Below are 21,920 nucleotides of genomic sequence, written 5' to 3' on the forward strand. Positions count from 1 at the left end.
AACATATTTCTTAAATTTTTGGTCGTGCAACTGGCTAAAATTTAGCCCATGACGCCAGTTTTTCAGTAAACCGTCTAACCAACTGGGTTAGAACAATGTGTTAATTTTTTTTCCTTTGAATATTATTTATACCTTTCAGTATTACGGTTAACGTATTTCTGTGCAAAAAAAACAATTATTTAAAAAAAAACTTTACAAAATAATCTAATACAGGCATTGTTTTTACCAATTATCATTTTCTTCTTATGCATATAAAATAAAATATGCATTTAACTAGATAGTTTTTCTGTGTTTACCTATAAAATGAAGTCATATTTGGCACCATGTTTCAAACTTATTTCATTAGTTTATTTCATTGTTCAAATACAAAATTTCATTTACTTTGGGTTGAACATATTTCAGCTCTTTGGGTAAAACCTGTGTTCATTATATAAAAAATGAATAAGGTATAATACTTAACTTATGTTTCAGGTATTCTAAACAACAATGACAAAAGTAGATTGTATAGACAAAAAAAACATGGATAAAATATGTTATTTTATTGATCAATAAAAAAATAAAAATAATAAAAAAATACATGTTTGTGCAAATATCGCAAATTGTAAAAAAATATAATTACCAAAGCAAAATCATTTTTTAAATAATTTGTTAATATAAATGTACAATTGGTGACTAAATAAAACAAACAAATTTTTATGGTAAGTAAAAATGTATTTAAATATCAATGATAATTTAATGCAAAATTGAGAATGAAAATATCATTAAAAACTGTTTTGAATACCATTAATAATTTTAAGCAAAATTTTGAATTTTGTAATAAATAATCACTTATGAAATAAAAAAATAAAGCAACAAACATTTCATTTTTTGTCCCTAACCATGAAAAAATATGATTGACTACATCTACAAATAATTAAAATAACGTACAGAGCCCAACAATATATTCAATGAATTTTGCGTAACATAACGTTTTCAAATAATATATTCTAGAGTGCCTACTAACACATACGGAGTTTGGATGTTTACTTGGTTCAACAACAGGAACTTACACATTGACATGGGCTTAATAAACATTCGAACGCACTGAACTCAAGTAAACATTTTTGGAGATTTTGTACATTCTCAAGAAACTCGCTGTTTTTTTTTATGCAATACTTTTTTGCCGAGCAAAAGTAATTTTAATTTGGCATCATTTTAATCTTAAAACATTTGCATATCTAAAATATCGATTAATGTGTTCCTTTTGACGCCAGTTTATCTTACGAGTTCTATAAAATATAAGGTTTATCCAACTAAAATCAATGATCAATAAAACGTTTAATATTGGCAAATTTGTATGTAAATTGTGACGAAATAATATTTGGAACCTGTGAAGTTTACGGATACAAAATAATACATTAATCTTCTCGCGGTTTAAATATCAGACAAAACATTTTTTAATATGATTTCTGCTGGCACAAGTCTATTTTATTCATTAAATTACAAAACCAAGTGTTAATTTTTCTTTAATCTTCTTCTTCTTGTATTTCCTCTCTCCGATGGAGGTTGGAAATCATCGTACTTTAATCTCTTGTGAGTGATCCCATTTATCATTCAGACCGGCATCCTAAATATTTATATAAATGGAATTGCTCAATAACCTGGGCTCCAATTTTTAAAGTCATAAAATTTGATTGTGGATTTTTCCGAATAACCATACATTTTGTCTAATAAATATTAATTTCTAGCCCTTTATTTAAACTAACCGTGTGAACTTTGTCCAATAATAGCTGCAGGCTTTTCATACAATCTGCTTGAAGGATGGTATCATCCGCGTATCGGATATTGTGATACCATTTATGCTTATATCGTCGGCGCCAGTTAGTTCACTTAGTGCATATTTAAAAATGGGTTCGGAGTACATATCAAAAAAGAGAGGAGACATAATGCATCCTTGCCGGACTCCACGACATATGTGTTGATCCGATGTCAAATGCTATTTCAATATTTAATAAAAAAAAATTGTCCTCACCTTTTTTCCTATACTTTTATTATTATCAATTTTTAATATCTTAATTATATAATAAAAAAAATTTTAAAGAAAAAACTTGATCTAAAATAACAGAATCCAATGCATCATCTTTTTTCTCTAGTCCTTAAATTTAAAGGATTATTTTCACAAAACCGGGTTCTTTTCGCTCTCATAACTCATTATTTATCATGACTTCGAGCATTTCCTCGCTTTTCGGAATGGAAGAAGATTTGTAGCAGTAAAAGTAAACGAGGCTATCGATTTTTCGCTTCTTCCTCTATTCATATAATCGTGTAATCCATAAAATAAAATTTATCGGATCCCGAAAAATATTTTGCTACCAGATTATATAGGAGAAAACCTTCGAAAGGCTTTAGTGTATTAAGCTTTTTTGAAAACCCTTAGAACGCTCCTTTATCTTATTCATTCTCTTATCCGCAGCTAATGGTGCAAAGGGTACAACATTGGAACAGCAAATGCAAAATTACAATCTAATTCTGTCAAACCAATGCACATTACAACGTTAAATAAAACAAAGCAAGATGTAGGAGCTATGTTTTTTGTAGCATTAAAAATAAACTGTTGGAAAAATGCTAATTTTCTACAATAACGTTTTGACGGTTTTTTAAACACATTTTCATAATATCACTATTTTTGCTAGAATTTTTTTATATGTCCAAGCAGATACATAAAAAAGATATGTTCGTGAAAAAAAATACAACTCAAGTGAAAATTCTGAAAAAAAAATCTTAAATATTTCTTTGACTTTTGACTAGGATTCATGTAAATTATTGACTTGAAAATTATCAGCATATTCTGAGTATTGTGCATAATTTGTTGACGTTTTGTCTATCGAAGAGAAGATATCATCTTGTCCGTCTAAATGGCACAAGAAATAGAAGTCTTTGAATGAACCAACAAGTCTAATCAATGTACCTACAAGTATTCAAATAGTACAAAATATTGCAAGTACCACATAATGTGTAAAACTTAAATAACTTCAAAGACTAAAGTTTTTACATCTACACTTTACAACGATTCTGTCAATTAAAATCAAAACAAAAATCGAAAAACCAAATACAAGAAATTTAAAAAAATATAAAATAATACGTGAAATATGTACAATTTTAGTACATTTTTAAAACTAGAGTCCTCCTTAGAACAGGTTTTCTTAGTGAGGAGAACTTTTAGAAAAATTATGTCAAAAAAAACATTTTATTCAGGTTAATTTAATACAAATTTTAAAAAGTCATAATATTATGGAAGTACACATTATGAGGAAGTGGCTTGGTAGGGTTAAATTTTAATAGTTTCAATGCTTTATAGTAAAATGTTTTTAAATTATTTTTTTAATAAAATATATGTAAGTACAGCCTTAAGGTAATGCTACATTAAAGTAAATATTACTAGTTTATACATAACTCCCGCCAAGACACCTTTTGTGGCTTGTTGGTAAAGATTTTCCTTTATTAATTTTCCTTGATGAATCCTTCTTAAATTTGTTCTTTTATGTTCTTACATTATTTCAGTGTATTTATATAAACAATTAAAGCTAATAACAAGAACAAGCTGACAAAAATAACTAAAGAACAGAAAAATTAATAAGTCTCTTCTTGTTTTTGTCCTATTCTCGAGTATTTCCAGCATCCTCCCACTTCTAAGTGCCGCCTCTTTCTGGTCCTGAGGCAGTAGTCATTCCTTTTCTTTGTGTTGGCTAAAAAACGGAAGTGGGTGTCTCGAACAACCCCTAGATTACCCAATACAGCGCTCGAAGGAAGGAACACAACCATTTAGAACCATCTCTTCTCTGCACGTTCTTTGAAAGAAGCGTTTTCCGCAAAAATAGCCCCACTTTCAGTTCGTACATTATTTCAGTACCAAGGTGACGTTTCAAACCAAAAAAAAACAAAAGTTTATCTAAGTTGAAAAACGGAGTCCTAATTTATGCAGCTAACCTTAAAGGAATGGGAAAATAACTTATATTTTCAAGATCGCGAAAGAACAACTGGTGTTTTTTTGTCGTGATAGAACTTTCAATTGGTAAAACAGTCTCTTGTTGATCTAATGATTAAATTTTTTCCACCTTTTTTGTCTTCTCTAACAATACTCAAAAAAATAATGAAATGCCTTAAATTCGAACTTATCTTTCGAATCACTTAGGTAAATTTCCTTTTGAAAACAGCTTTTTGTTTGCCTAAAGTATAAAAAACTCTTTGAGACAAATTTGTCGGCAACATCAATTCTAGAAACGTCCTGACATTTGGCTTCCACGATCCAGGAATTCTATGCCTTTGGATTATTTCTTATTAAACTATGTTAAATCTATGGTATATCGAAACAAACCACCAACATTTACCGCATTGGATGCCTGTAATATAACACACACCGTTTCGAAAATCACGCTGGATTAAAAAAAAAATCGCCTTGAATTGAACCGACAAAATGCGCTACATGTTTGGGAGTCGCTACATATCATTTTTGAAAAATAAATATGCACCTATTTTCAATATTTTGAAAACAATACAATGAAACTTATTGCAACAAATTGTTTCTTATTTTATTAAAATTTTAAATTGCATTTTAAAAACACTTTATATGTATTTATTTTTTTACGCTCAAATAGCTTTTACATATTCATAGATTATAAAGAATTTATAAAAATACAAAAACCATTTTAAATTTATTTAAAAAAAACAAATAAAAATACTAGAAACCAAATTATTATTCCAAAATTTTAAGAATAATTAGTTTTTGGAGCTTGATATAGTTATGTCTATCTTTTGGTTTTCAAGAGTATTTGTTTCCAAGAGAGTGAATTAAATTATGCCATAAAAACTTACGTCACTAGGAGAAATAACGTAAGTTACAGATATATTACAACAGAGACGAAGAACATTTAAGATAAGGTAATACAGAAGTCTAGGCATCTACAGGGCTTATGACCTGTCAATGGTTGGTTTAAGTGGCCACTTTATACACTGTGTAACATTCACCATTCTGCCTTTATTTGAACATCTATAGCCCTTCAATTCTTTCATCTGTTGTATGTTTGTAAAGTTAGCTAGAAGTTGAAACAGCTCCCCAGGGAGTTGAATCCAGTCCTTGTCTACAAAAATTTGGACAAACTCAAAATATTCTTGTAAGTTACAGAGTTATTTAAAGTTATCCTTTTTTACACGTTTTAGGCTTAATACTGCAATGAAACGGTGTATTTACAGTAAATTTAATTTATCAGACCTCAATGAAACAAAAACATTTTTTTTTTTTTTTAATTGGAAAATTATAAAAGAAACGTTACACAAACACCATTTGTAATTTATGGATCTGGCCTGTACTTTTACTGTTTTTTGTATTTTTTTTATATTTATCTTCTCTTCCTAATTTTTCCATTCTCTCTTCCTTCTCTATTTTCCCATCCTATTTCCTTTCACTCCTGGTGAACTGTATGTTACGTTTTTTGAAAAAAACATTATTCTTCCTATCTAAAACCCATAATTGATCTAGTTATTAGTTGTACCTTTATGTGACTCTGTAACCTTTATATATATACTTTGATGGTGTATGGCTGTGTTGGTTTTAGTTACTATTTATTTTAAATGTACATTTATTTTGTAATTATTTTGTCTTTTAAATTGTACTTTATTTCTTTTAGGTACCTTTACTTATAAAATGAGGTAATCTTACTTATTTGCATGAAAGTATAGATCCTTGTTTTATGCAAGACTGATTCACTGGAGAGTTGGATTAAGTAAAAAGCATGTGGAGCAAATTGGCAATGAAAGAACGTCTTAAAGATTTTGACAGAAACGAAAAAGCTTCTTAACTTTTGCTTTTAAACTTAACTTGTTTTAGTGCAGCAAGCTCTAAAAGATATTCAAATAAGTAATATATTTTTTAATAATCCTTAAACATCAACGCGAATTCAATTTTTTAGCGACGCTTGTGAGAAGGATCAAGCCCCTCAAACTTATGTGCGTATTTCTTTGTAATATATCCCGGAGTGAGAGAATTTCTGAGAAATACAGTTTCGCCCGCCTCAGCCATATATGAGTGTACCCTTGACAGCTATAACCCAACCCCCCTAACAACCATCCCTGTCGACACCCTTGAAGTAGAGAATTTATACCAGGGTAGTCGTTCACGACACGTCAGGCTATGCTAGGTAATGCCCGAGATGATTTATTGCGAGAAAATGCCAACTATTATAATTTGAGACTCATGCTGATGCCTGCCGTTTGTTGGTATCTTGATGCAATTTGTTACGTCGCGTCAGCTGCATTAGTCCAGTTAAATAATACCTTGTGGTAATATAATATAAAGTTTGTTTGTCTTTGATAAAACGCATTTTTGATGATTTTCTGAATTAATTTATTTAATTAGGGTTATACAATTAAAAAATAATAATAATCACATTAATAAAACCTACAATTGTTTTATCTACTACATGTTTAAAGTCATAAATTTCTCTGGATTATGTGTAATCTGCCTAACTAGGTACTACCTGTTTTAAGGCAGACATTTTTATATACAAATAATACAATACAAATCAATGTTCCAAAATCAATAATCTTGCATCATAATTTTATCAATTTTGTAAATATATTAAAAGTAGAGTATTTCATTTTTAAAAAGTAGGAAATAATGTATTACATACCTACTAATGTTTTTTTGTTTATTTTTTTACAATTTTTGTTTTTATTTTTAAATAAAATATAATCCCTCACTGGGGTGCCACGAGCCCAGGGAAACATTTGACTTTATTTTAAAAAAAACATGCCCTAAGTACATTTTATATATTTTTTACTTTTAACATCAGCTTGTGGTCCCCCATGGCGGAATCACGGATCAAAGGTCCAAGGTTTGCACCCCGCTCTACCACAACTTGATTCCCTAATAAATAAAAACACTTTTTTAACTATTTGACTTAATCCACTCATCAATTCGTGCACCACTCCACTCCATTATTCTCTTATATCAATTGCTATCAAGCAATTCAACAGTGGAAGTGGGTAATAATATAAATAACAAGCAAAAAAATACATTAATATATTAATAATCGAGGGTACTAGTTGCAAAGTAAGTACCCCGAATTTATTTTTTTTAATCTCATAATGCAATTTTCAGCTAATATAACTTTTACGCCGTTTGTTCACTCATTGACATTCATATCCGTCACCTTTTATAAATGATTTTTTTACAAATATCAGTGCTTGTTGCAAAATCAGTTACATCCACCGGTCGCCATTTATATTTTTTTAGACCAATAGGAGTAGATCCAAAGTAAGTTACATTCAGAATTGATTTTATTATTATTTTGTTAAATATCTGTATTTTAAGAACTATGATTGTTTTATTAACCCCTTTTAACTTTTATTACAATGATAAATATCCATTTTATTACAATGTTTAGTTAAGGGTTCATATTTTTTGTCCTACAAACAATCCCTTGATGGGTGTAAAACACATAATACGATATTGAAATAAGTAAATATCAACATTCACACTATAACTTCTATGCTTTCTCTACGTAAAGTAAAACATATAATACTATTCACTCGTACCTAGTCTATGCAGCAGCCGTATTTAAATTGCAAAACGTAAGTACTATTTATGAGAGAGTTCTGATTAGCATTTGTATGGCTTTTAAATGTGCAGAACGGTGCAAGGGATCCCATTCTGGGGTAATTATTTTTCCATACACATATATTATCATACCTACTGTACATACGATCACATAATATAGTAAAGTCGATTCACTGCAATAGAGTTGTGAAAAATCACAGAATATATTTTTCATCAGTTTATTCAAATGAGGAAGGTGAGTGCTACGGAAACTTGATGTAAAAAATGTTTTCTTACGCGGTAAAAATTAAAGCAACTAATTGTACGGCAAAGTTTTTCGAAAATGTATTTACGAAAAAAAAAGTTAAAAAAATTTATTACACTTTGAATGACGTCACAAGTTATCCTAAATCAACCAATGACAAAGCGTTGTGATACATTTCCATTTTCCAGGAAGCCAACTCACCGATCAGGACAATTTACGAATCATCATCAATTTCACTAAACTTTATAAAATCGTAGCGGTTATTTTACGATACATAAAAATAGTGATATAATTTTTTGTCTTATTTTGATAGTCTATTAACAAAAGTACTTTTTTTATAATTACCGAAATGTTCGCACTGACAAAATTATATATGGAAGTTGGTATATTGTTATAGTATAGAAAAAAACGTTGTCTTTTAAAAACGTTTTTATTTTGCTTCTTATTCGTATCGTTCATTGGTATAAAAGTTTATTACATTTATTTTAAATTTAAAAAAAGTACACGTGCACAATTTTTTTTTTTTATTCTCCAAATTCGATTCTGGTATTGTAACTTTTTTTTGCACAACAGGCCAGGATGCGAAATTACAAATGTGAATTACATCACAAAACACTTAGGCTTGAGAAGAATCACATTTTATTTTTTTATGTTCTCACCGAGAATCGAGTCCGGAACCGTCCGTGTGTGAGTCAAGCGTCTTGACCACTACACCAAGGAGGCCGCCGTCATTTCGTAATAACTGTACCCCTGTCGGCAACAGTACCCTTTCCTCTATAGTTATAATTTTTTTTTTAAGTATTCACATAGAAAATGTTTAGAAGCGTTTATAGTAAAATGACATTTTGTTTTTATCATAATTATACCCTTTCCATATGGCACTAGATTAGTACACTAATCGCAACATATCTTAATCATTTTTGTTAAAGGTAAGTTAGTCAGTCTTACGTTACAGGTGCCAGTTTAGGGACTGTAAAATACACTGGTGTAAAAACACCATCTTAAATATTTTTTCCATGTCAACGTCGGGAATCGAACCCGAGACGTCATTCACGGTAGTCAAACGCGCTGACCATCACTCCACAAGGCGAACTTAGTTCCAGCTGATTTAGTTTTTTTGATAATAATACATCGAGTTTGTCCAAACAATTGTAGACAAAAACTGGATTTCATCCTCTCGGGCACCGGAAATAGATAACAATTTAGGTAATACAATAAGAATATCTGGATTAAGTGGTCATTTTTAAATTTACCATTTTGCATGTGTTTGAATAGCCATATTCCTTTAGTTCATTCATTTGTTGATTTTTCTGAAGTCAAAAAGCTGTAAAATTTATGATGATGATGTGAGTTGATATTAAATTTCGTCCCAGCAATAAACACAACCACGCACCACGGACAAAAAGACGCGGTTATATAGTTCAGTTCAGTTCAGTGTTCATCTAGTCACATAATTCAGTTCGATTTCGTTCTCGCCATCCTGCATCATCATCATCATAACCTCGACAGCCTGGGTAGGTCTCGGCCGTATCCAGGAGTCTCCTCCACTCTTGCTAGTCTGCTGCCCTTCCTTTTCAGTTCCTCGCTTTCAACGTTGTCATATCCGCAGTGACGCAGTCCATCTATCGCATTTTAGGCCTCCCTGGTATTCGTCCTCCTTATGAATCAGATAGAATTAGGCGTTATATGGGATTAACGTTGTCCATTCTAATTATATGGTTAGCCCGCCTTAAGCTCCCTACTTTGATGGAGTTGATTATGTCGGGTGCTCCGTAGATTTCATATAGCTCCCTATTGAAGCGACGACGCTAATAGTTTTTTTCTCTCACAAAGCCATAGACAATTCTGAGGATTCTTCTTTCGAAAATTGCTTTGGGTACCTAAATATTCTTTTTCATAACCCAGGTTTCGGAGACATACATCATTTTTAGTTTTATTATAGAGTTTTGGACGGTATTAATGAATTAAAAGTTATTGTTTTTGAAGCACGTAGTAGTGACGGTTGGCAGCCATTGTTCTCCTCCTAATTTCTACATATTTGTTGTTGTTACTTATGACCGTGGAACCCAGATATGTAAACAAGTAAAAAAATGTAGTTTCCTGCTGTGAAGGTATAAGGAATCTAGGATTTGAGAGGCAACTTTTTTGTCCTCATTAATGATGAGTGCTGCTTTTCTTGCACTTAGTTCAAGCACTATGAACGCATCGCGGGAGCAGCTGAACTGACTTAAAGAAGATAATATATCGTATTATATTCACAGTGTAATAAATATACGGCGATCACCAACATTATTTCTTCTGTCATCTCCAACTGGCGTAGGAGCTCCCCAAACAACACCTTGTATGCAGACAAATCTCTAACAGTGTTTTTTTTTTCAGAGCCAATCACAATGATAGTTGGTGGACCAGACTTGTACATCAACACGGGTAGCACCCTGAACCTGACTTGCATCGTGAGGCATTCTCCTGAACCACCTCCTCATATTTTTTGGACCCATGATAACGTGGTAAGAAATATTCCCATTAGTTAATTTAATTTTGTTTAGAAATCCAACTCCGGTACTCTGTACCGTAATTTGCTTTAAGCCTGTTCTCGCTGATGACTTTTCAAAAGAGACAAAAATTTAATTGGGTGATTATTAAAACTAGATAACAAGCCACAAAATACATTTGATCCATAAAAAACAATAAAGGTATATAAAAATAAAATAAAACCGTATGTACGATGGGAATATTTTCAAAATTCATAAAACAAGTAGGTTGCATTAGTGGTGCCAACTGAGTTCTTGAGTTGAACTCTTGAAACGTTATACAATACTTACTCAAATTTTACAAAAAAATTGTGTTTGTGGTTCAAAATAAACTCCAGAAAAAGTAAACAAAAATGTCACGTATAGTTTTTCAAGAACAGATTTTAGAAATAATAAATAAAATGCAATTCAAATTAATTCAATTGAATTTCATCTGCGTAATCATCATCGATTTCTACAATACAAGCAATGCATTTTGTTGATTGATGAAAATGGCTTTTGCACACAAATTAAGTTTACTGAGAGCAACACACGGACACGGTTGTTTTATTATTCATGCATTTTCCACATGTTTTACCTTCAAGGATCAGAAATTGGAAGTTGTTTTGGAAACGTTTATCGATATTTTGCGAGGAATGTCTTGCCTTTGGGAGGTAGAAAGCTAATGCTTGAAGGAAATGCAGCTCTGAAACATAAACACATGCGCACGGCACGTACCGTAATCGGGACGATTCCACTTTAAGACTAAATGACAGAATGCCAATAAATAGTTTTTAACCTGCAACTCTTGCCATCTGTCGTTCAAAAAATGGACTTCAGATATCCATGGCACTACTAGTGATATTTGGCCTGCATTAAACATTTCAAATTTAAAAAAAAAAAACGGCGCATTGTACCGTGATGCGTGTAACTAAGAGTTAAAAGAATGAAAAAATCTATTAATTAATTCGATTTTAATACTTAAAGGAATAAATCTAATTTTGAATTATTCTTTCCAGGAAAACAATGTCCAAGTAAAATACAACGCATTGTCATTTGAAAACCGAATTTTGGTTTTTTAAAAGAAAGTCGGGTCTCATAATCCGGAGACTTAATTATATTATCATACGATAAACCACCAGACAAAAACTTAAGACTGGCTACGTTTACAAAAGATATAGAAATTATCATCATTAGCGATATTAAATCGTTCATTAAAAGAATGCTGTAATAATCCGTAAGGGTTTAAAAAACTATTTTCAAATGATAAAAAAAAATCTAAGTTAGATTAAACCCATTCCTATTACACTATTTTATTTATTTATGACAAAATACAAGGTTTTAAAACTTAACATATTACATTCTATTGCATATTTTATTTGTACGAAATATTCCCTATCAGCAAAAGTGCTGGTATGAGGGGATATTATGTATAATAACACAATAGCTTAAATAAAAATCCCGTGTAACGGTACATGTTTTGTATATTTTTTAGATCATTAGAAAGTGAATTGTAAAAATTGATTGCTGTATACAAAAAACTGTTTCTTTTTCTGTTGGTCCTATGTTGTTGGCAAGTTAAATTCTTTGATGCTCTTGTATTTATTTTATGTATGTTGTAGTTAAAATTAAATTTAAAATTTGTCTTTATTTTATTCTTTTTCATCTTAAATATAATTTTTATTTTTTCTGTGTAGATCAATTCCTCTACATTGAGCATTTTTGATGTAAAGTTATTAAAATTAAATGTTACTTTAAGTGCTTTATTCATTGTTCTTTGTATTGATTCTTGCATATGTTTACTACATTGAGACCATATCATTAATCCATATACAAAGTGTGAAAGTATAAAAGCATTGTATGTCATTAATTTTGTACTTTTGTCAAAGACATCTGTTCTTCTCACTATTCCGATAATTGGACCTAGTTTTCATATAACTGCTTTGATATGTTTTGTCCATTCTGATTTTTCATCAACTTCTAAACCCAAGCACTGTAAATTTTCTGTTTTATTTATTAAAATATGCTTTCCTTTAAAATAATGTGTAAGTGAGATACAACGCACCATTTTAACAAAATCGAATTATATTATTATTCAAAATTATGTCCAAGTGAGATTTACCACATTGCTATTACAGTATCAAACAACCAATTGCCATCACACTACTGAATTTTAACCCTAAAACTCTCATTGTACTCGTATTAAGAACGCACGACGAAAACATTAATTTTGCAACGAAATTTAACAGGACGAGTTCTTCTGTAGATAACAGTTATAAAGGTATGCGAGACAATTCACAGTTCATACCTGGAATTTAATTAATTCCGGTCAAAATCCTTCCACCTCTAAGGAAATGAAATTCCTTGCCAAATGAGTTCTAGTCTGAAGGGTTTTGTCAACAAAATGTTGGAACTATTTTTAAGATATAAGTGTAATCCACGCGAAAGATCCGAGTCTAAAAAAGATAATAAAAATAAACCGAATCCCAAAAAAACACTTAATTTTTGTATGTAAGAATAAAGAGGAGAGTATATAAATGACTTCGGACCGACTACGACTGTGATCGAGTAGGTTTAAAGTGTTTTCGAGCTCTCTCAGTCGAAAAATCATGTCGACCTTTCTAGGACTAAAACCCGGGACCTTAATCATTTTAGGCAAACGTACAACCACTACATATCGAAACAGACTTATCTCCTCTTGAATTGGTTGGTTGGAAGAAATTGCCGTTTCGCAATGTTCAAATAACATTTTGTACAAAAAGTTAAATAAATAAAATGACCCTTTTCAGTACCAAGTCTAAAACGTTCATCCCGGGTTTTGATTTTATTTCACACACGGAACTGTATTATTCATCCATTCGGACATAGAAAATTACACAATAAACGAAAGTTTCCAACAAACTTTGTACGTATAGTGCTGACGTTGTTTTTTTGAGTTATTGTTCTGTGTATTTGTCACAGTATTTGCTAGAGTGCTCATGACACATGACATAATAAACCAGAAAAACAAAATTTGCATCTGAACTTTCGCGTCCGTGAAAATCTAAAAAAATCACAACGTACATATTACTGTATAGTGCTGGTTGCAAGGCGTACCTGTTTTTATGTCACACGAATTCAAAATCTTTTAAAATTGAATTAATAAAATTGTCTGTTTTTTAACCAGTTTGATTAGTTACTTCTAGAATACTCGTATAAGTGCCTTACTTCCTTCAGTTCTATTTTTAAGCGCCACGCGCAAATAGTTTATCAAAATAATAGCCCTTTGAGGGAAGGAAATCCATTATTCTGAAAGCAAATCGTCCGGAGAGAAGCGTTTAGTTCGGAGCTAAATAGTGGTAAGTTTAACAACTGGGAAAATGAACAACCGAGAACGTATGTTTGTATAATAGAATAGCTTGTATTATGGTACAGGGCTTCTAATTAAACGTCTAATTCCACAAACCAGTTTCCGGTTCTTTTGAAGAAAAAGAACAAACAGAAAGGTGTTTGTTGTTTACTGACTAAGTGAAAGCAGATATAAGTTTACTTTTAACATTCATGCAAAATGAACTTACAAATGGATTATTTATCGGATTTTTTTCGGATCGGAATTTATCGTAAAAAATATAATAAACGGTTTTGATAATAGTTTAAAAATATTGTGTAAAATTAGTTGAACGAATTTTCGGACGGAGAACATTTTTTTCAGAATTTTTTTTTGTGTTTTTATCTTACGATAACTACAAAACAATTTTAAATAAAGGGAAAACATAATTTAACAATTATGACAACAAAAACTGTTGAAATAAAAGCTATTTAAAAGCCATATATATTATAAAGGTGTACAAGGGTTTATTTTTCAAAGCATGCATCGTATTTCTTATATTTTAAACAAATATAATAAAGCAGTACAAAAACCAAACATTTTCAAGTAAGTTTATCTAAAACAATAAATAATAATAATTCAATAAGTTTTAAATTTTGATCGTTTATTTATATAAAAAAGTTGATTATTATTTTTTTACATGGGAAATAAGATAAGCAAAAAAAACTGTGGTAACAAATTTCGTTATGAAATTATCTATGTTTTGAAGTCAGGTTTTTGAAAACAAATTCGATCTCGAGATTTTTTCATTAAAGGGCGCTTGAAATTTAAATTTAAATGTTTATGAGAAAGTGTTAATTTTTCTATTGAATTGAAAAAGTAATCGACTTTATTATCAATGGAATATGATATCAGCCAAATGGTCGCCGTGGTTTCGCTTGACGGCGCATATCCTAGAGGTCCAACTTTCGATAAGTCTACCCTGTAAATCGGGATCGACATCATTGATGACATTATTTATCTGGGCTTTTAATGCATAGACCGGTGATTTGACGCACCTTCACAAAAAAAGTCTTATGGCGTTAAACCACATGTTCTCGGTGGCCAGTTAATGTCGCCAAAATGCGAGATATATAGTATCCATACTGTCGAATTCGTCGTGCAGAAGATCTATTGTTGCATACACCGAATGGCACATCGCGCCACCCAGTGGTTGGAACATAGAATCTGGCTAGGAATCACTTTTTTTTATTTATTTTTTAATTTTATATGGGAGTTGCTTTATTATTTACCTTGCTTTTAATATACAAGGTTTTTCTTTGAATTTATCGTAACTGTTAGGATCAGGAGGGATATACTTATGTGGACCAATCGAGAACTTCTCAGCATTTGCTCATGTGGAGAGGAAAACACTTAAAACTCTTCAGGAGAAGCCGGCCTGTTGGCAGTAGTAAACAGGACTTCCGTTCCACTAGAGGAGTGTTTGGCATTTTTTTCCCTACTTTGGTTTATTTTACCAATTGACTCCACTATATTGACCATGTATGATACTACCTCTCGTGTGAGTTCTTTATTACCTATCGCCGATGGGATGTTGCGTAGATCCTCACCCAGGCTTCTGCATCGTGACTCCAGCTGTTGCCTTTGAAAGCTGAAAAAGGGGCAATGCATCAACAGGTGAGGGACATCTTGAGGAGTTTCATCGTCGCATGGGCAGCTGTCTATCTCGGAGAGCTTGAAGCGATGCAGGTAGCTCATAAACCCACCATGACCCGTAAGTATCTGGGTGAGCTCGTAGCCAGCATTGTGCATTCTCCTGAAATCATAGGCATGGAAAATGGTAGGGAAAAACATTTTAGTAATACTTCCAGCAGTCTATAGAAATCGCTTGTACTTGTAAGAAATGTGACTTTTCTAGAGAATTCTTTTTTTTTATCTAACAAGAAACTGATACTTAGACCAATATATTTTAAGTGTTTATTTGTTAGTTTCGTCATTTTTTATGACACCAACAGATGTTTTTTTTTTTTATTAAACTTCAGAGATTTATAAATATCTTAAAATGAATAGATTTTTCTCATGGGTTGTAAATACACTAATAATTTTCATCGTCATTCCCTCACCGCACCTCATGCATAGGGGACTGCATTGGTACGCTAATCACAGCGTATTTTAATTATTTTTTTCTTACATGAAGGAAAGATGATTTGTCTTACGCTTCAGGTGTCGGTCCAGGGACTATAAAATATTCTAGTTTAAAAATACTTTTATAAATAAATACTTCATATGAACCATGTTGGGAATCAAGCCTTAGAGCTCTTTTATGGTAGACAATCGCACTGACCACTACACCACGAGACCAACATAACTAATAATAACCAGACTCAAGTTATAACAATAATAGTAAAATTAATGTTCTGTACCTTAATAAATTTTTTTTAGAAATTGAGTAGTCTGAAGGGAAAATAAAAAATATTTAGCTCAGTGCCGCATGGTTTTCGTCGTTTTTATGTTTTTTTCAATTTTAAAACTTTGTTAAATTATATCAAATTAAAGGTGTACCTTGCAGAAAAAAAACTACAAGTCGACGCAAACTTTATTTACATTTTGGTTTTACTTCAATAATGGTACTTTTCATTAAAATATTTACTGTTTATAATCATTGTACAATTGATAAATAAATAACAAATAATGGATAATATTGTTCAACCATAATTAAAAACAAGTAATATAACCATATTTAAATTGAGAACGTTTTTATGAAATATTTCATAAAAAGGCGTAATAAACTCGGGTAAGCGAACGCGACGAAAACATCATGGAAAATTTGATGAATTTAAAGGCAACTTTGATGCAGCTGCTACGGGTAAATAGTATTGGTAATTATTTTTAAAAACGATTTTCTAGATTTTGGAACATTTGTTACCAAGTAAATTAAAATTACTGGATATAAACAAATATTTTTAAAATTTATGGACGGCTAGTCAGATAAGACATTCCAACCACTGAGCGCCGTCTTGTTAGAACCACGTATTGTTGTGATCCATATATTTCAATTCAGTTTGTCGAAAATTGATTATCATCGAGACTAGACGTGATCCAGAGAAATCTATTACCTAAGAGTTTATGTAATAGATAAAGTTATTGTTATTTTTGTTAATAAACTTTGATTATTATTATTATTATTATCGACCTGTACCTCTCGTCGATGATATTTGTGGCTGAGCCTATTTATTTCGGATGAAGTACAGGCCGATGACCCATCCGGACCAAAATCTACATCAAACGGTGACTTTTTCTGAATGCATTTTCAATCGATGGATCAAATATGGGTCGTGATCTCCTTAAAAGTGACAATTTTGCTTGTTTACATAGCCATTCATCCAAAAATGGACCTCTTTGCTGAGGATCGCTGAAAGTTCTCCGTCCAAAACGTAGCACTCATTTCGATAGTTAAGTTGAATTATTTGCACGCATTGCTCAACATTGTTACTTTCCATAATAATTTGCCTAGCATAAATAATTTAACACTCGAAATTTGATAGCCGTAAGTTTACCAACATGGCCGTTATTCACTTTCAAAGTTAGAGCGCCAGCGCCCTTATTGTAAAACTCTATAAGATGAAAAAAAAAAGTTTTGTGACCGCCGGTAAAATGCAAAATTGTTTATCAGAAAAATATCTTGTTTCCTAAAAGCCGTAAAAAAAAAACAAAACAAAAAACTTACTTTAAAGGGGTGGAAAAAATAAACCTTAAATTATAAATATTTGATAACCCTTTGTTCGCTTTTGCGTATTCCTATTTCAAATACTCTGTTTTTTGTTTTGTTAACTGAGTTTAACAGAGAAATATATTGTTTAATAAAAACAAAAATTATGCGTGTTTTGGGAGCACAATAGGCTTCGGAGAGTTGATTTCGCGTATAGTAAAAATACGCGATGTAAATAATTCACACCTGTTCGCCAGTGCTGGCAATATTTGGCGTGCTCCGGATTCCAGGGAAACAATGTTCCCCGCTTCAGCCAAAACGCCCTTAAAAAGACAAATACGAACATTGTTGTAAGCGACTCGCTGTTATATTGTATGCGCCTCGACCACAGCCCCGGTACATCGCGCATCGGTGTTAGGAGTTGTTATAACAAAGTTAGTAGTCGAGTTGTCTCTGAGAATTCTAGATGTTTTCGTTTTCAACATAAGAAGCGACTGCAGCACAAAATAATCGTTTCTGCATCGAATTATGGTATTTTAGATTGTTCTCAGTCTCTTTCTTTTTATATTATGCAAAGTAGACACATAAGTTACAATGTAATATTTTAAATTTTAGAAAATGTTCAACCACTTTAAGTGATCAGTTTGTGGAAACGTTATCAAATAAAAATACGATGATGAAATTTATGGGTTTCCATTGTAATTTTCTAGAATATCCTATTTTTATTGTACTTAATTATTTTGTCAAAAGAAAATGCAATTTATAAACACTGTATTTATTTAATAAAACCTAATGTTTTATTTATTTATTATAAACGCCCAGTTTCATGATATCACAGGTCAATATTAAGGTTTAATAAATATGTATTATAATAAACAGAAATTATTTTGATTACTTTTTTAAAGTATAGAATAACATTTTCCTTTATAGATATACATAAATAACGATTTAATAGTACTTAAAAGTAAGTATGCACATAACCAAATGTTTTTGAAAATTTTTAACAGTTTTAGGTAAAAAAAAAAAAGTAAACGATATAAAACATTCAAGTTTGTAAGTGAAAAATCTTGATGGAAGTTCATTGTAATGTATTATAAAAATAAATGACGAGTAATACGATGTACATTAAGTTTACGTAAGTAAAATACAAAAATTCAATGCGAATTTTACAGCATTCCAATAATTTTAGTTATTTTTATTTCATCGCCGTAAGAATTTTTATTTATAAACTGAGAATGGAAAACAAAACATATTAATTTCTCTCTAATATAGTCTTGATGATTGGAAAATTTACAAGATAATTTTAAATTTCTTCCATTATTAATTTAATTCAGTACATTTTATATATATTTTTTTAACTTTTAAAAACATGATTTGAAAAAAGGGTATTAAGTTTACTAGTGTTTCGTGCTATTGATGTAAAACGTAAAGTCAGAGGGCTCTGCCGGCCCGCGTGTGTTGCACACGCGAATAATGCTGAAGGTTGATTTTTTGTTTGATATTTTCCAGTATCTACTGACTTTATTAGTTTTCATCTGCTCATTCGGGGCGCGTTGCTATCTTAATAAATCAACCCGTTATCCTTGTGTCTAGCTGTCTAATATTATGCAAGCGTCCATCTCCTCTTACTTCGCAGTTGCGAGCAAATACATTTTTATTGTCAATTGTTGAATGTCCATATTTTCTCTCAAATATTATCGAGATAATTTTAATGACTAAAAAATTAGTGTTCCCTGCAGAAAGTAGTTACATTTTTATATCAAATCTCTTTTGTACTTTTGTGCAAATAATATCAAGACCTAATTAATAAAAAATAAGCATACAAAGTAAGTTAATAAAATACAGTTTTTTTCATATTATTTTTTATCCTTTGTAAAAATTTGTAAAATTCTCCATTCACCAAAAATATAATAAATAAATACATTTCGAGAAACTACAAGCGTCTAAAATAATATTGTTGAAATGTAATACTAAAAAAGTTTTTTGTTTTACAATTCATAAAATTAAAAAATCGTTTTATATTTAAGTGTCTTTATTTTATAATATAACGAATGACTACAAAGTTACAGCCTAAAATACGAATGTATTTTTTTTATCGATTTTTTAAAAGTTTGTCAGTGCAGAGGTCACATGTTTGTTAATAAAGAAAAAGTTTATTAAATTTTTTTAATTACTTTTTTCGTATTCAAAGTTTTATGATAAAGATACAAAGAAAAGTAAGAGAAACTAATAACAAGTATCCTAGTAATATTATGTTACAAATAACTTAAACAACCTTTCTTACTATACCGACGAAATGAAAGTTCTCAAAGAACTTTGTTTATCTTTAAAATACTTTTGAATACTGAACTCTTAGACTTACTTGTTAGATATCAGTCCATAAACTATGATAAATTGTAAAATGGGAATTACTGCTTAATAATTCTACTTTTAACAAAATATTTTTTTTAATTTTTTATTCAAAACATTAATTATTTACAAATACTTAAATGCATCAAATAACAAAAATGAAACAAATAATCGATGCATCAACAGCATTAAGAATCTCTTTGAGAAGAAAAGTCTACTACGAGAGTTCGAAGCCTGGCAAAATCTCCTTCAATCGGGTGTAAAAATCTACTTCAAATATACTCGTATCATCATCCGCATTCCATGTCCGCTCCCTAGTTGAAGCATAAAGTGTCCACAAATAGCCTTCATGAATCTCTTTCGGCTGCCAGCTCTTGTGCGTCCTCCCAATAGTTCGAGTCCCGTAGTTCTGACATACACTGCCAACGAACAATCAACTTCAAATATGTATTTGGGGTTTAAATATAAATATAAAGTGTATATTATAATTATAACGGACTCAGTATTAATGTAGACATTTTTAACTGCACGTTGCATTTGTACAGAAAATTTCTTCATGGGGTCGATTATTTGGGATAGTTGCTGAATGTGCATCTTGAGTGGTTTATGCTATGTATATGTGCCGCATGTAATGTATATGTTTGTGTATGTTTTATATGTGCGTTCATGTGTGTGCGTGGATGGCTCGGAGTGTACATTCGGTATTTTTATTTATTTTAATTTATTACCTCCATGGAAAACGCAAACGTCAACAATTATTCTTTTCTCTCTTAAAATTTTTATTTATTTTTTTGTCACATTTAATGCTTACATTTTTTTAATTTACGAAAACTTAATTGGTCTTTTTATGTTAAAAAATTGAGGTTTTTAATACTTATTTTGTATGACTGTATGTTTTCTGAATAAAATAAAATTAAAAAAAATAAAAATATGTCACTCAGAGAATAAAACACGGGAGTCCATTTCTTGCCATTTTGAAATTAAAAATGCTGAAATGATCGAAATTAGCTATAAAGTACATGAATTAAACACCAAAATAATAATCTGAAAACCAATTTGTTTTAGTGCAAAAAACATCGGTCGTCCCTGATACGTTATTTTAATATGCACTCATATAAATGATTTTGATAAAATTATAAATAAATTTATCAAATAAACTTCTTGGTTTTATCTAATGTTTTCTGCCCTCTGTTAAAATACTTATTTGATCTTCTCATCTCCAAAACATGTTAAGAATAGTATAAAAGCGTAAACATTGTAAACAATTCACCAGTCTTGAAGATGCCTACTTAGGCAAAAGCTCTCGTTGGTCAAAATAGTAAAAAAGTAAAACCAAACCAAGAAGTTTCATTGATAACTTTATTTATAATTTTATCAAAATCATTAACTATGGAGTTTTATCAAGAAATATATACAAAAAAAAACGTCAATATTATTGCACTCTTATTGTCAAAATAATAACTATTTTTCATCAAAAGTTATTTATGGATTTTGATTTTTTCATTAAGTTCAATAGCTATGACGTCTTGGAAATACCCCAATCACAAAATCTTGTTTCCTGAACATTTAATTTAATGTGACTCATGTGGTTTATCCTTTGAGGTACCGATTATTATACATAACATACATAATTGAACTCAGATCTACTCCTATTTTAATACTTTCGTTTTACTTTAATAGTCTTGCCTTTATATTTATTTACGAAAAGCCTTTAAAATATTAGGTGTAAAAGTTGTGTCCGTTTTTTTTTAAATTTAAAAATTAGCACCAAAAGTAAAATAAAATGTTAAAGATTATACGTCATTTGAAATAAAATGTTTTTTTCTACAACATATTGTATTTGCTTTTACGTTACAAATATCATTATTTTATTTTGGTAACAAGCCTTCAAAATGCAATTTCAATTTGACAAAAGTGAGCCTTTTCGGCATTTTCTATTCGCGTTCAATCGAGGGAATAAAGGAAAAGTCTGATTTTAATGACTTTTCTACTCGCTGTGTATTCACTATTCTGCAAGTGCTTAAATATCAGCTTGTCTTTAACTATTTCGCATGTTGACCTTTATTTTTATCTTTGATATTGTCGATATAAATGGATATTCTAACCAATCTTTTTAACGCTTCCTGTGATCTTGTCCCCTTCCTTCTTTCTGAGAAATAGCAGAGACTTTTGCTACTATCTAAGGTTTTTTAATAGGTTTTGTCAGA

At 30.6% G+C, this 21,920-nt stretch overlaps 1 protein-coding gene across 1 annotated transcript in view; it reads left to right on the plus strand.

Annotated features, from left to right (window-relative positions):
• The window catches only part of LOC148276971 (neurotrimin-like), a 119,157-nt gene that overhangs the window by 86,004 nt on the left and 11,233 nt on the right, over nucleotides 1-21,920 (plus strand). The window contains exon 5 of the mRNA XM_088233513.1: nucleotides 10,218-10,345. Within this exon, the coding sequence (XP_088089639.1) occupies nucleotides 10,218-10,345 (128 nt within the window). The remainder of the gene's footprint in view (nucleotides 1-10,217; nucleotides 10,346-21,920) is intronic.

The sequence above is a fragment of the Micrasema longulum genome, unplaced genomic scaffold (genome assembly GCF_059751315.1).
Source record: "Micrasema longulum isolate JH-2025_06_02 unplaced genomic scaffold, ASM5975131v1 h1tg001114l, whole genome shotgun sequence".
In the NCBI taxonomy this organism is placed as follows: Eukaryota; Metazoa; Arthropoda; class Insecta; order Trichoptera; family Brachycentridae; genus Micrasema; species Micrasema longulum.